Raw genomic sequence first — 21,939 nt, 5'->3', positions numbered from 1 at the left:
AAATTCTAGAAAGTAAAGAAATCTGGGTCTAGAATGCCTGACCTTTACATAAAAAACAGCATAACTACCCGTACGTAAAAGTTATGTATAGACTAGTACCACTATAAAGGTAATATATATGAAGTAATTAGTTTATTACCTTAAATGTTGGCTAACGATATGGCCACGTGGCGAATGTGAGCTTAAAGTAAGTCGATGACTTTTGCTATCGCGCGGCTCCTAAAATGTGTAAGGACCACAGTCTACTGACAACTTATACAAATAAGCCGGCTCTATGATCAGGATTGCCTTACGGCCTTGACACTAGAATGTAACATTTTTATATAGAATATATATCAGCGACAGTAAAATGCCAACAAAATATAAACATGTAGGAGTTGTCCGTTGGAGCTTTGGGCAAAATTCTTTTGTATGGCAAACAAATAAAATCAGAACTTTTGCTCATCCGGAGGAATCCTTACAGATATAACGACCATAAATACATTGTAATAAGTAAACATGTGCTCGTTTGGAATTCGTCTCGCCCAAAAATTCGAACACGGGTGTCTGCGGACCTTATGATTTTGAACGGTGTCGGCATTATGTACATCACTGACTACAGTTTCCATTTCATTTTGAGATCATTTCGTAGGAAAATCGGCAATTTAGCTAGATCTATGAATTTTTTTTTTCAAAATTATTTAATGTCGAGTAAACACTTGTGTTGCAGCAAAGAGCTATAAAAATAAATGTATTTTATACTTCTTTGGTTGCAGTAAAAGATAATCTATAATTAACATTTGCCTCATTCTAAAAAAACATAATTCCCTTCAATTTCCATTAAGTTGCCTTCAAATGGTGAAACCCACAAATTCATACCTCACGATGTAATTGTTTAGACCGAAGCCACAAATTTTCATGCATAATTTCACAGTATGCAGGTAAGTATGAAGACGCGGAAGCCTTGTGTAAAGTTTCAATCCAATAAATGCAGAGGTTTCTGAGTTACGGGCTTGCCCGAGGTGTGACGGCAATGCCCAGAAGTGTAGAGTAGCCCTATTTTTCAAATAGAATCCAGTCCAATTGAAGTTTTGTCAAAATCTGTGAAGATGTGCAAACATGCACACACCGACATAGTCAGATTAAATGGAATTCTTCTTTTTTTGTAATCTTTTAAGTAAATAGTAAAAGGTGCCAACATAGGAAAATCGAACAAGAGGGCCATGATGACCCTATTTCACTTATCTAAGTTTAGTTGCTTGCTTGAACAAATGTCTCTGCTCAAGCTGCAAAAGCAAAGAATGAAAAAAAAACAACGTTTTTCCTATATAATTCTATGTAAAACCAGTGACCCACAGGGCGGGGCCAATTTTGGCCCCAGGGGAATGATTTGAAAAAAAAAACTTTGTAAAGGACTACTACATAATGTTACATGCCAAATACCACAGGTGTTTGAAGCTCAATCAGTTTTAATCAAACTTGCACACAGCTTGTAGTGGCATAATCTCTCGGTTCCTTTCGAAAATTGGCCAGATCCTATAATGGGTTCCAGAGTTATGGCCCGTTACAGAGCCAATATGTTCTATTTTGGCTAATGAACACGATAGAGACCATAATTTGCAATGGAATTTAAGCAAACATGCACACAAATAATATTTGAATAATATCTCGGTTCCTTTCGAGAACTGACCAGATCCCATCATGGGTTCCAGAGTTATGGCCCCTTAAATGGCCAAAATTTGCTATTTTGGCTTTTGCAGCCATATAGAGATTTCATTTATTGTTTGATTTCATACAAACTTACAAAACACTTTTAACAACAATAGATCTTGGAGTCCATGATGAATTCTTCAGATCCATTTATAGGTTCCGGAGTTACGGCCCCTGATTGACCCCTGAAAGAGCCAAAATTTGTTAATTCTTACTTTGTGAACACGCCAGAAGTGACATTTTACATTCAGTTTTAACCACACTTACACACAACTTCAGTCACAATAAGATCTCAGCGTTTTTGACCGTCATGGGTTCTAGAGTTACTGCCATGTAGGATTTTTTATGCTTTGATTTGATACAAACTTGCACAGAATGTTTATCTTGATCTCTAGGCCAAGTTCGAAACTGGGTCATGTGGCGTCAAAAACTATGTCATCAGATCAAATTAAGGGAAAAGCTTGTTTACATCCTAGAGGTCACATTTATGACCCTTCTTCATGAAACTTGGCGGAATGTTTATCTTGATGATTCCTATGCCAAATTCGAACTGGGTCATGTGCGGTCAAAACTAGGTCACCAACTCAAACCAAAGGAAAAGCTTGTTAACACTCCAGAGGCCATATTTATGACCCTATCTTCATGAAACTTGTTAAGAATGTTTATCATGGTGATTTCTATGTCTAATTTGAAACTGGGTGATGTGGTTAAAAAAACTAGGTAATGACCTTGTTTAAAGAGCTACCAATCATAGCTATACCCATTTCAGAGAAGAAATCCTTACCTCATTTTAAAGACTTACAATAAAACTGATATAAAATGAAGAGAAAAGTATGGGTCGTGTATCTTCTATGAGAGATTTCTTTTGTCACATTTGCTTACTGTAAAATCACATCAAAAAATCACACTGCTGTGACCTGGAAGTACTACTCGTACTAAAATTGAATTTCACTTCACAAAATACATCCTCTCCCATTTTTCCTACTAAAATGTCAAAAATACACCCACAATTAAATTTAAACAGAAACCAGCTTTAATTTAGACCTCTGTGGCCATGCAAAGTGAAAAAATAGTGTTTAAAAACCTGTTAACAATTTTCTAATATGCATTATTAAAGTTTGACATTTTTCTATTTGTAGCTCTAGTGGCCCCTAAAAGGGACCAAGTGTCCCAATTTGAACAAATCTGCAAGAGGACCATATAATTATGCCATAAAGTTTAATGTAGATCCATCAAGCGGTTCTTGAGAAGACTTTTAAAGGTATTTCTATTTTTAACTCTAGCAGCCCCTAAAAGTGACCAAGTGCCCCCATTTGAATAAACTTTGGAGAGGACCATATGATGATGCTAAAGACCAAGTTTGATGAAGATCCGTCAAGCGGTTCATAATAATAGGTTGTTTAAAGGCATTTATATTTTTAGTTCTAATGGTCACTAAAAGAAGCCAAATGCATCCATTTGAAAAAAAAATGGAGAGGACCTTATAATGATGCTACAGACCAAGTTTAATGAAGATCTAACTAGCAATTCATAAAAAGAAGTCGTTTAATTCTTAGCTCATCAGAGAACAAAGTGCTCAAGGTGAGCAATTATAAATGGCCCCTGTCCGTAGTCCATCGGCGTGTGTCGTCTGTCAACAAACACTCTAGAGGCAACGTTGTGACCCAATATTTATGAAACTTGGTCAGAGTCTTGATGAACTCTAGGTCAAGTTCGAAACTGGGTCACATAGGGTCAAAAACTAGGTCAGTAGGCCAGATCAAAAGAAATTCTTGTGAACATTTGTGACTCAATCTTTATGGAACTTGGTCAGAATGTTTGTCTTAACGATCTTTATGTCAAATTTGAAACTTGGTCATGTGGTGTCAAAAACTAGGTCACTAGGTCACATCAAAGGAAGATCATGTTAACACTCTAGAGACCACAATTTAAGTTTGAAATTCATATAGAATTAGTCAGAATGTTTGTCTTGGTGATCTCTATGTCAAGTTTAAAACTGGGCCATGTGCGGGGTCAAAAACTAGGTCAGTAGGCCAGGTTTGAAACTGGGTCATGTGGGGTCAAAAACTAGGTCAACAGATATAGGGCCAACAACGCCCTCTTGTTCTATTTTCAGCTGTACCCGCCCTTAAAAGGGGCCAGGTGCCCACATTTGAACAAACTTAATAGAGGACCTCAGCAGGATGCTACAGACCAAATTTGGTGTTATCCTGACCAGTAGTTTCAGGAGATATTTAAATGAAAATGTGGATGGATGACGGACCATCCACCTAAACTAACCGCTCACCCTGAACCTTTGGTTGAATTGAGCTAAAAGTACAACACACATTTTCTTTTTCAGTAAACTAATTTAATATTGTAATCCTGTTTTATATGCTTATAGTAATAAATTCTCTAGCCTACAGTAAATCATATCAACATGCTCATTTTTATTCTCTGTTAAACTGCAACAGAACCTTTAACATCAATATTTTCCATACTGATGTCTGAATATAATTTCGGGATTGTGATGTCATTAGTACTATCATTATAATGTTTTCCTCATGTTAAACAGTTCAATAACAGCAATATTTAAGAAATAATAAGTTCCCAAGTGTGGTTTATAGTAGAATAACCAGTGTTTTGAGTTCTTATGCATAAGAATATATCACGAAGGACGTAGGCCTGAGTGATATATTGTTTCGCAAAAGAACCAAAAACTAGGGTTATTCTACGATAAATCACACTTGGGAACTTGTTATTTCGATTCTAACAGGACATACTAGTACCAACAGTGTTAGAAAAAATGATAACTACTTTTTACGCTGTTCTATGCACCTGGATCGGACGACGTCACTGCACGCGAGTGGTTTATTGCAGAATAACCCGAGACAGATTTTGCTCTACATGTATGTAGTGTTAGTGTTAGAATTTTAAATTTACTCAGGCTTAAGAACATATTTCCTTGCATGCTGGACAGGATTTTCCCTTTAATTTGCCGGTGCTAGAAAAACTTGTCTTACACCCAGGGATTAGACTGCCATCTGTTGTGAGAGTCCTTTTAAATGAATATCTCTACTATATAATCCTCTTTAAATGTACTTTTTGAAAAACTTTATAAATCTCCCTTATCTCAGAAAACGAGCCTAGAGAGAAAATGAGTTTTCAGAGAAAATATCAGCATCAGTACGAGGAAGAAAATACATATTATTACAGATTACGTGATCTCAACAGACTTTGTAAGTCTAACCGTTGGATGTAAGATGACTTGTGCTATAATTTAAGAATGAATGCGTGAATTTATATGCTATTATAGTAAAGTATTAAAGTAACTTTATTTCTTCTATTAACTGAAGAACAAACAAGCAAAAAAGAATCTATCATTAGCTGAAGGTGTTGTTGGAAATATCTGGTTCTTGGGTAACTGTTTAGGTGGTAACTCGGCAGAGCCTCATTACTGCCTGAGAAGTCATCTTCCAGCTACACCTTTAACCCTTACCCTGCTAAATATCTAAAATGGACTGGTCCATCATTCAATTTGGGCCATACCACTTATTATTCAAAGGGGTGTTCACTGAAAAATTACTGACTGAATAGCGAACAGTGCAGACCATGATCAGACTGCACGGATGTGCAGGCTGATCTTGGTCTGCACTGGTCGCAAAGGCAGAATCACTTGCCACCAGCAGGCTAAGGGTTAACCAGTGAAATTTTCTAACAATAGAAATTTTTATTAGAATTTAGATAATATTGAAACGTATGTATTACTAGCTTTACATCAAGAAATACGCACTCATTCTTTCACAAAATAATACTGCTCTAATGGTTGCTGAATATGTGGATATTTCTGGATAAAAGGCTAATTTATGAAAATCAAATTACTGTGTGAAACATTAAAATCAAGCCTGCATCTTTTAATTATATAGGTTTTGTTGTAATAATTGTATTCATAGTTAATGACATAACAAAATTTAACATTTTTTTCAGGCCTCTAGTAATGTAAATCAATACGTTGTTAATAAAACCTTAAAATTTTGAACCTATCAAATTATGTAATTTAAAAGATTTTGTTCATTTAACTACATCTCGCAAAAATTACACAAAAAAGTGTAAATAACAGATTACACAGATGTATGTTTTTATTTTTGCTAGAAAATGACTAAAATATCATACAACTGTCAAATGACCTTTTTGATAGGGTACAACTATAATGATGTTATTTCATTTTTATGTCATTTTCTCCCCTCGTATCATGTAAAACTTCTGTCAATTTTAGACATTTTAGTGAACTTTTGTGACTATTCAAAAATGGGTTGAAATCCTAAAATATATATGATTCCATTGTTAGACTTTGTTGAAATTTTGAAATTTTATCACATAATTATATTATAAAAAAAATTTTTCGTGCATTAAAAATACATATGTATATTGCTCTTAGCCAACAGTAAGTTTCACTAAAATGCACTTTCAATAACTGTTATTTGCAAATTAAATGGTCAGTTAGCTATTTTATTCAGTATATATGATAACAACTTCCTCTCAAAGATCAGAAGCATATAATATCATAGTGAATACAACAATAAATAAGAAACAAGAGGGCCAAGATGGCCCTAGGTCGCTCACCTAAGAAACACTCCATAACAGTGTAAAACATGTTTGACCTAGTGATTTCATGGAAACAAATATTCTGACCAATTTTCATTAAGATTGGACCAAAAAATTGGTCTCTTGCGATAAAACAAGCATTTTCTTAGATATGACCTAGTTTTTGACCCTAGATGACCCATGTTCAAACTCGACCTAGATTTTATCAAGGCAATCATTCTGACCAAAATTCATGAAGATCAACTGAAAAATACAGCCTCTATCACATACAGAAGTTTTTTCTTTGATTTGACCAAGTGACCTAGTTTTTGACCTCAGATGACCCATATTCAAATTCGATCTAGATTTCATTAAGGCAATCAACCTGACCAAATTTCATAAAAATCAATTGAAAAAAACAGTCTCTATCGCATACACAAGATTTTTCTTTAATTTGACCTAGTGACCTAGTTTTTGACCTCAGATAACCAATATTCAAAATCGACCTAGATTTCATCAAGGCAATCACTCTGACCAAATTTCATGAAGATCAATTGAAAAATACATCCTCTATTGCATACACAATGTTTTTCTTCGATTTGACCTAGTGACCTAGTTTTTGACCCAGATGACCCATTTTCGAACTCGGCCTAGATTTTATCAAGGTAATCATTCTGGCTAAATTTCATGAAGATCAGTTGAAAAATACAGCCTCTATTGCATACACAAGGTTTTTCTTTGATTTGACCTTGTGACCTAGTTTTTGACCCCAGATGACCCATTTTCGAACTTGGTCTAAATTTCATCAAGGTAATCATTCTGACCAAAATTCATGAAGATCAATTGAAAATACAGCCTCTATCGCATACACAAGGTTTTTACGTGATATGACCTAGTGACCTAGTTTTTGACCCCAGATGACCCATTTTTGAACTCGGCCTAGATTCCATCAAAGTAATCATTCTGACCAAAATTCATGAAGATCAATTGAAAAATACCGCCTCTATCGCATACACAAGGTTTTTCTTTGATTTGACCTAGTGACCTAGTTTTTGACCCGAGATGACCCATTTTCGAACTCGGCCTAGATTTCATCAAGGCAATCATTCTGACCAAAATTCATGAAGATTAATTGAAAAATACAGCCTCTATCGCATACACAAGGTTTTTCTTTGATTGACCTAGTGACCTAGTTTTTGACCCGAGATGACCCATTTTCGAACTCGGCCTAGATTTCATCAAGGTTATCATTCCGACCAATATTCATGAAGATCAATTGAAAAATACAGCCTCTATCGCATACACAAGGTTTTTCTTTGATTTGACCTAGTGACCTAGTTTTTGATCCGAGATGACCCATTTTCGAACTCGGCTTAGATTTCATCAAGGTTATCATTCTGACCAATATTCATGAAGATTAATTGAAAAATACCGCCTCTATCGCATACACAAGGTTTTTCTTTGATTTGACCTAGTGACCTAGTTTTTGACCCGAGATGACCCATTTTCGAACTCGGCCTAGATTTCATCAAAGTTATCATTCTGACCAATATTCATGAAGATTAAATGAAAAATACAGCCTCTATCGCATACACAAGGTTTTTCTTTGATTTGACCTAGTGACCTAGTTTTTGACCCAAGATGACCCATTTTCGAACTCGGCCTAGATTTTATCAAGGTTATCATTCTGACCAATATTCATGAAGATTAATTGAAAAATACAGCCTCTATCGCATACACAAGCTAAATGTTGACAGACGACAGACGACAGACGACAGACGACGGACGACAGACGCCGGACATCGAGCGATCAGAAAAACTCACCTGAGCATTGCTCAGGTGAGCTAAAAATGAAGAAAAAAATGTTACGATCAGGGTTCAATTCAAGGGTGAGTTCTAATATTCTAACACAGGTGTTTTTTGTTTGGCCTAAATTTTAAAACCATTCACTAAATTGTGATGTGCATTAATACAATATTTGTAAAATACATGTATGTCAGTATACAGTAAAAATTGAACTTGTGCTGAAAAACATCTTTGAACAGAGACTACCTGCCTCTTAACAGTCCACTAGTTTTAATTTCTGATTTAAAACATTTGCACTGTATTGTAACCTGTGAATTAAAACCACCTTCCTTTTTTGAATTTCACAATTCCGGTCTTTATATGAAGGTCTGACTGTATACCAGTCTTGCCAGTGACCACATCAGCCAATTTATATATCTTGAGTTGGAAAAAAATTCATCACTAGTACCAAAATCTTCAAACTCTTCTCTATAGAAATATCAACACTGTCTTGTGCTTTCAAACTAAAGTCGATACTTGCTTATCTCAAAATTCCAGCTATCTCGAAGACATTTTTCAAGTCCCATCCCAAAAATACATACACAAAACATTGATTCAAGTCGAATTTCTGTTCTCGCAAAGTAAAACGCTTAAAATTCAAGATTGCGAGTTTCGACTGTTTTCTTACTGTGAAATCATTAACATATTGGGGACTATTTTTCATGGATTTCATGGTTTACACAATCCATAAAATCTCAACAAGCAGGTAAAATTCCCGTTTATGTTCTAAAGCGGACATCTACAAATTCATATTCCCACAAAAAAGCCGATTTGGCCAAAACCACAAAATTTTGTATCCACGAAAAATAAAAGATTCCGCAGTATCTCTTCAAAGTTGTCTATGTGTCAAACCTGTATATAATGACCATCCTTGAGAGAGCCAAAAAAAGGTCTTATAAATTAAAATCTGATACACTGTAAAATCATTTAATTTCGTGGGCATGAAATTTTGTGGTTTTGATCAAAACAGCAATTTCGTGGGGATATAAATTCATGGATTTCAAATTTTGAACATAAAATGAATGGGCATTTTACTTGTTTGTTGGGATAAAATTTCGTGGATTGACTCAACCATGAAATCCACGAAAATTAGTTCCCCACGAATATTAATGATTTCACAGTAGCCAGTCTGGTTAGAATCAAGTTGTACTCTTTTGTCTAATTTTTAAACACACTGCTTCTCTGTGCTATGTTATGCATAATTTGTGCACATTTGTCATTCAAAAGTGACATGCTTCTTTGGAATAAAACTCTTCTGCAATTGTTTTTTTAAAAATATGTGGACCGTTGTATGTTATTCACCATGAATGAATGGTTTCACTTTAGCTGATTCCCTGTTATTTGTTGACTGACCTACATCGCTTGAGTGTGGACTGGCACTATTCCGTAATGAAGTAGACTGGTTTCTTAATCTGTCTAATTCTGTGACCCAGTTTTGAACAGTCTCTGTTTTAAATTTTCCTGAAAAGAAACAGGCATTAGCGTTTTATTTCTAACATTATCAGATATCAGATGGATTTTTTTTTAAATTATTACAAACACTGCCTCATATTAAAATTGAAAACCAGTGTGAAAACTAGAAATTGCTTTTGTAAAAAAGCACATGTCTCCCCCAATGCAAAGTCCTATAGGCAAGAAGTCAATAGGGGTCAGGAGCAAAAGTCAAAGAGACACTGATGGCTGGCTGCAATAGGGATCATCTACTTGGTATGTCCAGTCATCCCGCTAAGTTTCAACACTCTTGGCCTAGTGGTTCTCAAGTCACAGTTCAGGCTCCTGTGACTCTGACCTTTGATCAAGTGACCCCAAATTAATTAGGGGTCATCTATTCTGCATGTCCAATCATCCTATTAAGTTTCAACATTCTAGGTCAAGTGGTTCTCAAGTTATTTTTCGGAAATGATTTTACATGACCAGGCCCCTGTGACCCTGACCTTTATCAGACTGACCCAAAAATCAATAGGGGTCATCTACTCTGCATGTTCAATCATCCTATGAAGTTTCAACATTCTGGGTCAAGTGGTTCTCAAGTTATTGATCGGAAATTGTTTTCCATGTTCAGGCTCCTGTGACCTTGACCTTTAACAGAGTGACCCCAAAATCGATAGGGTCATCTACTCTGCATGTTCAATCATCCTATGAAGTTTCAACATTCTGGGTCAAGAGGTTCTCAAGTTATTGATCGGAAATGGTTATCAATGTTCAGGCCCCTGTGACCTTGACCTTTAAAGGAGTGACCCCAAAAACAAATAGGGGTCATTTACTCTGCAGGAACAATCATCCTATAAAGTTTCAACATTCTGGGTCGAGAGGTTCTCAAGTTACTGATTGAAAACGGTTTTCGATGTTCAGGTCCCTGTGACCTTGACCTTTAACAGAGTGATCCCAAAATCGATAGGGGTCATCTACTCTGCATGACCAATCATCCTATTAAGTTTGAAGGTTCTAGGTCAAATGGTTCTCCAGTTATTGCTCGGAAATGAAGTGTGACGTACAGACGGACAGGGCAAAAACAATATGTCTCCCCCAGAGGTGGGACAGACATAATTACATAAACTTATACCTTTAAAAGGGGGATCGATTTTTTGTGGATTTTGTGATTGCAATCATTTATGAAACTATATCCCAATAAAACTCCAATTCATTCCATCTTCAAAAGATGAAAAGCATGAATTCAAGTCTCGAGGAAATTGCTGTTTAACAAAAACTATGAAAATTTCACATCCATGTTACTCTCAGTAGTGCAGCCCCTTATCAGCAAAAGGATTCCTTTTCACGTCAATACTACAGAAGTGTTTAATTTCATGAACATGTAATTTCATGGCTTTTGGTCAAACTGGCTATTTCATGGTAATATGATTTCATGGACTTCAACTTTTAAAGATAACATTAACTGGAATTTTATTTATCATTGCAATTAAATTTCAATGAATGGAGACAACCACAAAAATCAGTCCCACATGAAAACTGTTGATTCCAAAGCACAGGATTTTAAAAGAATTACAGCAGATAAAATTCAAAGTATTTAAAATCAAATTATCTAAAATTCCCGACAGACGCCTGTCACTGAAGTTACTGGCTTGTGCCAACTTGAGACCCCTGGAAGCTATTTTCTGAGAAAGTTTTAAACTTTTCAGTGTAGACTTTTTTAACAAGAACTGATGCTTCATACAAAAGTTAAAAGGTTAGGGTAGATTTCTCGGAAGCACAGAGCATGACAAACACAGCCACAGAGCCGCGCATTTACAGAGTAGGCAAAAGCATAAGTAAATGTGGTCAGAAGTTTTATGTCTAATTTAAGACTGATTTTCAGTAAAAAATGATTTATTTTATAAATGCGCCATGCCATGAGAAAAGCAACATAGTGCGTTTGTGACCAGCATAGATCCAGACCAGCCTGCCCATCTGTGCAGTCTGGTCAACATCCATGCTGTTTGCTTTCAAAGCCTATTGCAATTAGAGAAACTGTTAGCGAACAGCATAGTTCCTGACCAGACTGCGCGGATCCGCAGGCTGGTCTGGATCTATGCTGGTCGCAAATGCACTATGTTTGTTTTCTCATGGCGCAGCTCAAATTACTTTTATCATACCTTTTGTAGAGTCGAAAAATTCCTGTAAAAATCTTGGCTTGCTTTCTAACTGTTCATACTCGTAGGCTTGAAATACCATATCAAACTTATCCAAATCTTTTACAAACTTTGCTTCTGCAGTCTTCTCCTCTTCATATTCCTACAAACATTTAAGAAATGAAATTTTTTTTCAAAAGAACACAAAAAAAAAAAGTTTCATTTCTTATATTTACATTATATTTTCTTTCCATTTGTTAACAAGATTATATTATAAATTGCAAACATTTTGTTGCATTTAACATTATAATCAGCTTCCCGGCCATTCAGTTCACCAGACAGAACAACTACGACGTCATCTCAGGAACGTTCTCTTTGAGCTGATGTAACTTTGGCACCTATCCTTTTGCTGTTCATACAAAATGAACGTAATAATTTTCAATGGAAAAGAATAGGGCGAATGTAAACATTGATATATATATATATCTGTTAAGGTACTGCAAAATAGTGGGCATGAAATTTCGTGGTTTTGGCCAAAATGATTACTCCATTGGGGATATGAATTAGTGGATTTTAATTTCTGAAGATAAAAAGAAGGGAAATTCTGCTTATTGGTATTTGATTTCATTTACGAAATGAGTCTGCATGAATTTAAATGATTTGACAATAGCACAAGATATTTTTATGATCATATTTTTAAGATAAGTACTGTATAAGTGAATTATTTTGCACACATTGATGTGATGCAACATAGAAGCAGACCTTCTGCATTCAGAAAAAAATAGCTATTTTTTTTTAATGTGATAAATCAAAGATAATTATCCATTGAGATTGCCTATTTTCATCAGGTTATTACTTCTATGGTTACCGGTACTTGACACTTATTTCATTACCAGGGATGTATTCACCTGATGAAGACTAAATCAATAATTTATATGTGTTGTATAGCAAGCTGGATGGCTTCCTCAGATGAAAGAATTCTGCACCCAAATTGAGGTTTCGAACCCATAGTGGCAACGGGCAAGACATTTGAAGTCAGTGACTTTAACCACTCCTGACCTTTGTAATTAATTAAATGTTCTCATCTGTATCAATGGCCAAATTTTACTTTAGTGTTTGCACTAGTGGAAGTTTGTTCCAATCTTAAAACCTACTCGCTTAAAAATAACTTGGTATCAAACAAAAAGTATTTTTGCTTAGACAGTATCTTTTTCATGGTCTATCGATTTATACCTACCAACCAAAGGCCCATCAGTTCTGATCCAACTTCTTCACTCACCAAAGTTGATATATGGTTCATAGCTGTCTGAAACAGAGAAAAGTACAACAAAAATCTGTCCATACATTTCCTTCTCGCACATTTTCTTTAGCCAAAATAATTATGTCCCTAGACATTCAAGAACCAAATATGTTCAATGTTAAATTTTGTCTGCTAACATCTGTCCATAGCTTTCCTGGAACAATATAATAATCTGTCACTGGTTGTAGATGCAGATGGCAATATCCAGTTCAAAGGCAACTATTTTGGCGGTAACGAGGCACTGACGAGTTATCGCCAAAACAGTTACCAGGCAGAGCCATATTTTGTCATCTGCATCTACAACCAGTGGTTGATTATTTTTTTAGCATACTGCATTTTACCGAAATATTGGATGAATAAAGCGAAACAAAATACTTTCTTAGTAGCATTCTTTCTTGTAGTAGCGTATTTAAACAAAGTATAGGATATTATCTTCCATATTAAACAGAAGTGACATCAAGAAGTTTCAATTGCGCAAAAGAAAGTTCCACTCTAGTGTTGTCATTTGTAGCCTAACATAAAGCTTTTTTCATAAAGTAATTTATTTTGAATGGAAAAATATAATATAAGGAGAAAAAGTCTCCCTTAATAAAAAAAATGTCCAAAAAAAAAAAAATTTCCGACCTACCTACCCTAATTTTTTTGAGCATGTTACCGGAAACAAAGAATTTTTTTTTAGGCCTAAACAATAAAATAATTAATGCACAAATTAATAGTTGTCATTAATAGCACAAGAGTCATCTGGCATGGTGGTTTTGCTGGCATTGGGAAAATCACCGGAAACGCCAGTCTGGTATACAAGAAACATAGTTATGTCCAAGGACCTTCTATTACCAAATTCTTGTGATGATGTGCTTATAATTATACAATGTACTTTTAAACTGAAAAATAAATTCAGAAAATCAGTTCTTCGATTATCCCTGCTAAAACAAAATTCTGCATTTTACATTTTCTACAACCGAAGCTGCGTTTAAACCAAAATGTGTGTTTACATTTTCTATGACAAAAATCTCAGTTTACAATTTCCATGAAAAATATTTGTATTTAAATTTCATGTATTTGAATTTATGTTCCCTGTAATAAAAATGAGTGTTTACATTTTCTACAACCGAAATCTGTGCTTCCATTTTGTACAGACCTGAGTGTTCACATTTTCTATAATGAAAGCAGTGTTTACATTTTGTAAAAACCATAATGTGTGTTTACATTTTCTACAACTAAAACCTGTGCTTACATTCTGCAAAGACTAGAATGTGTTCACATTTTCTAAAACTAACCCTGTGTTTACATTTTCTACAAACCAAACATGAGCTTTTGTTATCTAACCCTTACCATGGTGGACACAATTGATCCTGCCTTTGCGACCAGTGTAGATCACGATCAGCCTGCACATCCATGCAGTCTGATCATGATCTGCACTGTTCGCCATTTAGTCAGTATCTTTTTGGTATGCACGCCTTTTAACAGTTAATGGTACTGTCCAAATTGAAAGATGGACAAGTTCATCATAGAAATTTAGCATGATAAGGGCTAAAACCAAACCTTTGTTACATTTTCTACGACCAAGGCCATTACATTTTCTCAGACCCAAATCTAAATTCACATGTTCGTCAATCAAAAATCTATCTTAACATTTTCTGCAATCACAGTATCACACTGGCCATAGCTTTCGCAGAAGCGGTGGTTCCAACGCAGCGGCGATGGAGGATTCATCGCAGAAGCGGTGGAGAAATATGGCCGACTGACTATATTTATGCTGTCATCAGTACGTTTTCTAATAACCTTTTCACGTTTGACTGAAAACAACCAGTGAGACAGGACTCTTCCAACCAGAAACACTTGTTCAGTGCAATTCTTTGTCATTAATGTAAACACTTCTGTACAGTTTGACGAGGGACTGCCGTTTTTGTAGAATTCGCATTAAAAATGGTAAAATCTTGTACAAAACGACCCCTGAGCACGTTTGCAGCAAATCGTAAGTACGGCCCTATCAAGCAAAAACTATTTCTTCGTAATAGGTGAATTTTCATTACACGCATATGAAAAAAATGACCAAACATGATTCCAACGCAGTGTGCGGTGGGTACAGCTGCAACGCATTACGGTGGATCTTGTTTCTTTAATGTTCGTTATGGGCTTTTAACTTAAGTAAGCAGCATTTTTCTGGGATTTTGATAGGGGGAGGTCCATGAAATCGCTCTGACATCAGCAACAGAATCTTAATGTTTAGTAATAATATACTATTGATTTGCACTTCCGTTCTGTTGAATGCACACACGAAAATCTTTATTTTAAACCATAATTATTTTACTAAATCAACTGCCAAATAATAAAGCCATGTTCTTTCGTACTAAATACACCCTAAATTATGATCATTGATCTTAAAGCATTTCCTTTTCCCTTATCATATACAAAATATCAACTGACAATTTGGATTGTTTGATTAAATGCTTACCACATGCGACATCATAGAACAGACCAACTTATCTAATATACAAACTGACAAGGTTTCTGCTGTCCCTTCGTTTGTTTTGGCCACAAAATATCGAAGTCGGGTTTGCATTGGGGTGTTCTCCAACACACTGCACATGCTGCAACCATTTGTCATTTTTATAAGTTTTTAATCATGTTTTAGCATATTTAAGTTTGTTCCCAGCTACAATTTTTCTTCAGTTCTTCAGTTGTTATAATAAGAATAACTGAAATGAGTTGATTCCTTGTCGTCCTCTTGGCACTAGAACAAGAAGTTAAAGGTCTCTTAATATGACAAAGTTTCGAATTTGACCTAGAGATTATTAAGATAAAAATTCTATGCACAGTGTGTCTAATCATGTGATCGCGCTACGTCATTTTGAGCTCGAAAGTGAAAGAAGAAAAGTAAACAAAAATTGAAAGTCAGGGCGTAAATTTTTTAATCTATATATTGTGTTTATATCGTGCATATCATTCGAAACCCATTTGAAAGTGCTATCCCCGAGATTTCCCCACCAAAAGCTTTCGTTTTAATGCTATTCCTGTCCACAAAATGAATGTAGATAAACTTTTATTCACGTTAAAATCTTTTGGTCTAATCAATAAGTAGATCTAGAAAATCATTATCAAAATATTATAATTTGGCTATTTTAAACTAGCTAACTGAGTATACATATTTATGTTGTTTTTATTTATTCATATTTCAAACTTTCTACACACAAACATTGTTTGCAGAGACTGTTTAATCTTGCGATTCACATAAATGTCTCACATTTCTCATGACTGAATGATCTCACGGGACCCTAGCGTGAAATCGATCAGCCAGAACCGGATGTCTGAAGGATCCCATTGGCTGATGGATTTCACGCTACACCGGGGCTAGCACTTTCAAATATGTTTCGAACGATGTACAGGATATTAACACAATATACTGAATAATAAGCTTACGCCCTGATTTATTATTTTTGTTTACGTTTCCATTTTCACTTTCGGGCTCAAACTTAAATCACATAGCGCGATCATGTGATTGGGCACACATATGCAAGTTTGTATCAAATCCAAGCATAAATGAAACCTTATATGACTGAGAGGGACAGAATGGAAAATTGTCTATTTTTAGGGGTAGTATCTCTTGCAATCTGACTAAAGTACATATCTTATTACGTTACGCTTAGGATCTGAACCCGGCTATTGATAACCTCGTTCTGACGACCCCTCCGCTAGCCAATCAAAGGCTAAGTTACAACATTCTGCAAGCTTAAGAAAGCCTTGGTTTTTAATATCTATAATTCTTATGTCGTAAGAGGTTGGATAGCCGGTTAGCTCTGTCGGTATAAGACACTTGCTCTGTTAGCGAGGATCAAGGGTTCGTACCTTGGACTGACTGCAAATTTTTCTTACTCTTTGACATTCAAACAAGTAAAATAAAAATAGATTTGCGAAAATAAAAATAGCAATATTTGAAATCCAAATCATACAGAAGACAAATATAATGTGAATGGGTTGTTCTCAGATCTTCGTTTAGATCAAGTACTTTAGTCAGATTGTATCTCTTGAACATATGATGGAATCTAGCTGGTTTTCAATAGGAACTGAGATCTTATTGTGACTTAATTTGTGTGTAAATGTAGAAAAATAAAACAGAGAAAAGTGGAAACTTCACAGGCCGCTGAACACGACAGAAACGAAAATGTTGCAGGCTCGGTTTGAGTGAGGCTGTTCATGGACGGTAGTGGAAATGCATGCTACCGTCCACGCCCTCTAGTTCCGGGTTGAGCAGAAATCAACATTTACACATGCTAAAAGTACAAAAAACAATTTAGAGACATCCGCAGATGTATTCAAACGGCGGTGAACATGGAACCTTCAATGATACACGTGTTGAGGCGTGTAATTCCATGAAGAGCGGCGTTTGGTCCTCAGATAAAGTAAAGGGTTTGCCCCAAACGAGAAAACAATGGGCAGAACAAAGTCGAAAGTAAAATGTCACTACCATCATGTTTATAAGGTGTCCGTGAACATTTTGGCTCCTTCAGGAATTAAAATCTGTTGAAAATCAGGATTCTGTCTTGTTCAAAAGAAATTGTGGACGGACGGCGGACAGACAGACGACTGACGGACGACGGACGAAGGGCAATCAAATAATCTCATCTTGTCACTAAGAAAAAAATCTAAACTTTTTCCTTGACACTTTGATATTCTGTGGTAAACGTATTTTTGAAGAAGAGGTGAATTAAACCTACATGTAAAATGTCTTAACTCCAGTAACACAGCTGCTCAATGGCATTTTGATAAGGTATGCTACATATTAGTAATTGTATTTCGTTAAGTTTGTTTATCTTACGATGCAGAAGTTGCATGTGATCAAATTAGAAAATTAATATTGTCACTTGATATTATGTATTTACGGATGTGCAAATCGATATCACATTTATTCTACACTTTTAGTTTCTGCTGCTATCTAATGTCAAAGTGATTTCATGGCCCTACCCTATCAAAATTCTGGGAAAATGCTGTTTACTCCAATTTAAAGTCAATAGCGAACATTAAAGAAACAAGATCCACCGTAATGCGTTGCAACTATACCCACCGCACACTGCGTTGGAATGATTTTTGGATGATCATTTTGTATGCTTGCAATGAAAAATTGCCGATTATGGAGAAAAGGTTTTTGCTTCAGAGTATCAGACTTACATCTGATGCAAACGTGCTCAAGGGTTGTTTTGTACAAGATTTTACCATTTATGATATAAATTCTACAAACACGGCACTCCCTCATCAAACTGTACAGAAGTGTTTACATTAATGACAAAGAATTGCACTGAACAAATGTTTGTGGCTGGAAGAATACACATGTGGTCTCCTGTCTCACTGGTTGTTTTCAGTCAAACGTGAAACACTCGTTAGAAAAAGTACCGATGACAGCGTAAATTATAGTCAGTCGGCCATATTTCTCCACCGCTTCTGCGACGAATCCTCCACCGCCACGGCGTTGGAACCACCGCTTCTGTGAAAGCTATGGCCAGTGTGAGTATGTCTATTGATATACTACAACCAAAAGCTGTGTTTACATTCTGAACAACTTAATTTATTGCCCAATTTTCATTGCCATAATATGTCCCATTTTTCCAAAATGGACATATAAAGATTAATTAACATTACAGTAAATGCCAACCTTTTCTCTTCTGTATTTTTCATCCCTGTCTACACAATCAGCTGGAGCGATATCTCCGACAATAGACTCTGCCAGGTCATGCACCAGTGACATCTTAATGCATCTAATTTACAAAAATTTAATAGTTTTAAATTGGTTCTATAAATCATGACCTTACCATTATCATAACAAAATAATAATATCATAATTAAAAACTGAAAAGAGATCTGTAGGCCAATATTTGTAATTTTTAGGTAACACTTATGACTTACCAGTATTACTTACCTCACTCTCTACTATTCATGTCCGAAAACCTGTCTACTTTTTTTCCAGAAAATGTCACAATACTCAACATGAAAACCTAAACTATTTTCAAACCATAAGCCAATCTAAAGTTCTACTTTAAATATTATAGATCAAGCATGTGTGTTTTGTTGTGAGTTAGGTCACACCAACACAGCTCAGTTCAAATGGCAACTTTCAGTCTTAATATTAAGATGCAGGAATGTCTGGATATATATATGAAACTCCATATTCCTTCCACAAGCCAGCTGGATGATTTTCTAACATGAGGACCCCAGCTCACAGTCAACCACAGAGGTGAGGAACAATTGAGCAAGTGACTGGAAGTCAGTGACTGAAACCACACCAAATGGCAAAAAGTAATGTGTATTAAGAAATAAGACTTGAGCATGTGTTTTTTTCAAAACTTTTAAGTAATACCTCTCTTTATTAAGCCCTGATGTAGAGTCGGCAAGGAAAGCCATCATAGACATCCTGTACATATGATCTGCTACACTTTCCGGATCACTCACTTTATGTAACACCCATCCTGTTCTCTGTACACGCTGAAATAGAGAGAAACCCTTCGTAAAATATCAATTACTCCTGCCGGTCCTTTTAAATGGGACCACTCACCAGGGCTCTTAACTTTAATCCTGCTAAATTTCTAAAATGGACCGGTCTATTGTTCAATTAGTGCAGTACTATTTATTAATCAAAGGGATGTTTCCTGAAATTTTACTGACTGAACAGCGAACAGTGCAGACCAAGATCAGTCTGCATGGAGCGTCTGCACTGGTCGCAAAGGAAGAATCACTTGCCGCCAGCAGGGTAAAGGTTTAAAACAGGTATCTCTAGCAGCATTTTAAGAAAAAGGGGTAATCGTAACAGCTGTCTAATAAACAGACACTCCACAATTTGAAGCCCAATTTCCTAGTTGATAAAGCGGCAAAATGTACCACTGTCATCATGGTCATGCCAATTATACAGTACAGTGCAACCCTTTGGGAGATACAAATATTGACTGTTATGTAGAGGTTATTGTTCTGGAGAGGTAAATTTGATAGTATATTTCAGCTTAGGGAAACTTTGATGATGTTATAGAGAGGTTTTTGCTTAAGAGAGGGCCGCTCTGGAGAGGTTGTACTGTATGCTTAGTTGCATGGAACAAAAGTTTTGGCATGATCCTCATGCAAATAAAACAAGTAACCAGCATGGGCTTCATGTGTATAACAATAATCGGCATTACCATCTTGCCGATGGCCTCTGCCAATTAAGACTGATAGTACACTAAATAATTTTAAGCTGTGATTTTGAGGCCAAACTAATTCCAGCAGTTTCGCTACACTGACCTGTAAATTCACAGACAGAAAAATTTGTAGTTCTGGCTACCATTTTTAACTCATACAATTTTTATTTTCTGATGGGCATGTCCATTCAAGAATTCTAACAGCATACAAACATCTCTGAGCTGAAATTTTTCAGCTAAAAATTTGTAGAATTATTGATTATCCGTAGATTTAAAGATTACCTGCATAAAAACATACCTCTTTCTTAGACCTGATAGTAGAGAAAAGGGAAGAAAATGTCAAAAGATATGTCGGTAAATTATACATTATAGCTAATATTTTCTGTTTACATGTGCACCGACTTTAAATAAAGTTTGTATTTGTATTGTAACTCTACGCACTAGCTGCAGCCTGTAATAGTCTAACTAATTTGATGCAATCCTAGGAAATATTGAGTTATTTCATCTTATGGGCAATATCTCCATTCACTCGATTCGAGACCAAAATAGTGGAAGAAATGTCCGATGAAATTTTTATCGCTGCGGATTTGATTGTTTAAATGCTGATTTTGTTGCGAATACGAGATCAATTCAAATAAAACTTATTACATGTATCAAAAGGGGATTCAATTCCTCATTTATTCATGTAAAAATTATAAAATAATTTCCAAAATTAAGAATTTTCTGGTGATTAAAACCTATGTATGTATAGTACATGATTAACGTTTAACCATCTACAGGCTATATGCGCTAGCGATAAAACCAATAATTGAAATCTGATTTATCCTCCATTATTTTGGTCCTTACATTGACAACAACAATTGACAGTAACAACTGGCACCCAGATTTTGGACCAAAATTGCATGTACTCGAACCCACAAAAATTTACAAAACTTAGTCTTGTGCTCTACTAACAGAGTTACATATATACTGAACATCAAAAGAAACTATCTAGTTTTATACCCGGGTTATTTTTTATTTGAAAACTTTAATTTGTGAATCACTTGTGTTTTTCATATCACATTACACTTGAAGAATTTCACTGTAAAATTTTTAAAAAATCAATGAACCATGAAGTCAGCTGTCCCACAATAGCCGTTTTGCACGAAATTCACATGCACCAGTCCTGTAATTAACAATTTTTTTGTGAAATTTTATTGCCACTGATAATAGCAATGGTTAACTTGAAAAACAGCATAAAGTTTAAAAAATATTGTTGGTTGCACTGCACGACTGTATCAAATATAGCGCGAGCGCCCAATTGGTATGTTACAACTGACGCGCTGAAGATACACGGCTATTGTGGGACTACTGACTTCACGGCTGATTGTTTTTTAAAAATTTATCACATGAAGATTTTCAAGTGTAATTTTGGTATGAAGAGACAATTCAAACTTGAAAAATTAATTTTTTATCGCAAAATATACCAGTTATACATCTGGATTTCTTTTGCTGTTCAGTACATATAAGTAGATGTTTATACTTGTCAACACTTGAGTCCTTGATAGATTAATTTGGGACGAAAATGCTTTGGGCCGTTTAGACAAAAGTTCCGAATTCCAGCAATGACATAAAATCAAATGATTGTATGAAAATCGAATTTCCCAAAAGAGAAAATACAAACACTTTTATACCTTTAACTGGCCTATCAATGAAAAGAACTCAAAAAGTTTTGTAAAGTTTGATGATGACATGGTCAAAATGTAAACATGGAAAACATGTGCTTCCGCTAAAATATACCCAATCAAATGATCGTTTACAAATTACAAATCAGTCGTAC

At 35.4% G+C, this 21,939-nt stretch overlaps 1 protein-coding gene across 1 annotated transcript; it reads right to left on the bottom strand.

The window, feature by feature from the left end:
• Positions 1–5,804: 5,804 nt before the first annotated feature.
• On the bottom strand, positions 5,805–21,913 carry LOC123541322 (5'-deoxynucleotidase HDDC2-like). Its single transcript, XM_045326745.2, has 6 exons — positions 21,794–21,913; positions 19,313–19,437; positions 18,611–18,713; positions 12,901–12,969; positions 11,688–11,826; positions 5,805–9,558 (listed from the first exon to the last, which is right to left on the bottom strand). The coding sequence occupies exons 1-6, from the start codon at positions 21,851–21,853 to the stop codon at positions 9,392–9,394; spliced, it is 663 nt and encodes a 220-aa protein (XP_045182680.2). The 5' UTR covers positions 21,854–21,913; the 3' UTR covers positions 5,805–9,391.
• Positions 21,914–21,939: the final 26 nt, after the last annotated feature.

This window comes from Mercenaria mercenaria, chromosome 16 (genome assembly GCF_021730395.1).
Source record: "Mercenaria mercenaria strain notata chromosome 16, MADL_Memer_1, whole genome shotgun sequence".
Lineage (NCBI taxonomy): Eukaryota > Metazoa > Mollusca > Bivalvia > Venerida > Veneridae > Mercenaria > Mercenaria mercenaria.
Note: the sequence above shows the minus strand (reverse complement) of the source record. Positions and strands in the feature narration are given on the sequence as shown.